The sequence below is a fragment of the Perognathus longimembris genome, chromosome 13 (genome assembly GCF_023159225.1).
Source record: "Perognathus longimembris pacificus isolate PPM17 chromosome 13, ASM2315922v1, whole genome shotgun sequence".
Lineage (NCBI taxonomy): Eukaryota > Metazoa > Chordata > Mammalia > Rodentia > Heteromyidae > Perognathus > Perognathus longimembris.
This window is the reverse complement of record NC_063173.1, coordinates 889,062-890,167: the sequence shown is the minus strand read 5'-3', so window position 1 is coordinate 890,167 and position 1,106 is coordinate 889,062. Positions and strand designations below refer to the sequence as shown.

The 1,106-nt window shown below is 41.3% G+C and overlaps 1 protein-coding gene across 1 annotated transcript; it reads left to right on the top strand.

Moving 5' to 3' along the window:
* The first annotated feature begins 576 nt into the window (after positions 1 to 576).
* LOC125361728 (10 kDa heat shock protein, mitochondrial-like) lies at positions 577 to 1,106 on the top strand. Its single transcript, XM_048360305.1, has one exon. It carries the CDS (start codon positions 581 to 583, stop codon positions 887 to 889), a length of 309 nt encoding a protein of 102 aa, XP_048216262.1. The 5' UTR covers positions 577 to 580; the 3' UTR covers positions 890 to 1,106.

The window sequence follows — 1,106 nt, the reverse complement described above, 5'->3', positions numbered from 1 at the left end:
GAGCAGCTCCCCATGAGTGCTTGTTTCAACTGTGGAGATGACCTTCGCCACTGCTCTTCTGTAACAAGACTCCATCTGCCTCAAGGAAAAAGATTTGGCATTGGCTGGTCTTTCTTGTACACAGGAAAGGCATATTGTGTGCTAAATAAAAATCATTCAGGACTCTCTTGTGTGGGGAGAATGGTGCCTCTTATAGTTAGTAATTTGACCCACCAGAATAAGGGGTGTATGAAATGTGATCTCCCCGCAAATTTTGATGACAACCTTGTGCTGTCAAATACTGCTGATGGGGTTGTAGCTGCAGCCTTTATTCTGCTCATTCCTGGGCTTGCAGCGGTGTCCAAAAAGAACTTAGTAAACTAGCTTGTATTTTCAACACAGTGACAAATGTTGTGGCAAAAATTCTGGAAGAAATAAATCAGAAAATGGAGAACAAAAATTTTATAAAAATCTATCTGCCAGAGATTATTTACTATTAAAAATCACTTAGGGGCCTTTTCACGTGTCCCCAAACCTGATTGTGGGTCTCTCTTTGCAGCGCAGTCGTTGGAGCAGAGTCCGAGTAGCGACTGCGAGAGTCATGGCCGGACAAGCATTTAGGAAGTTTCTCCCTTTGTTTGACCGAGTGTTGGTCGAAAGGAGTGCCGCTGAAACTGTAACCAAAGGAGGCATTATGCTTCCAGAAAAGTCTCAAGGAAAAGTATTGCAAGCCACAGTAGTGGCCGTGGGATCGGGCTCCAAAGGAAAGGGTGGAGAGATTCAGCCAGTTAGTGTGAAAGTGAGTGATAAAGTTCTTCTTCCAGAATATGGAGGCACCAAAGTAGTTCTAGATGACAAGGATTATTTCTTATTTAGAGATGGTGACATTCTTGGGAAGTATGTCGAGTGAATGCATCACTGAAATGGCATCATGTGAAGCGGCCCATTCCATGGAAGTTCTGAGATCTTTCATCATGTAAATAATTTCCGTATCACCCTTTTATAATAAACTGCTGGTAACTGAAGTAATGATATCCATTCTCTCTAAAATTTAATTTCACTGTTCTGGTATAAACATTTCCAAATAAAACATGTAAATGAATGGGTAGTCTTTATTAGTGACTTAA

Coding starts and splice junctions, on each gene's coding strand:
- LOC125361728 (XM_048360305.1), top strand. CDS start 581: ATGGCCGGACAAGCATTTAGGAAGTTTCTCCCTTTGTTTGACCGAGTG.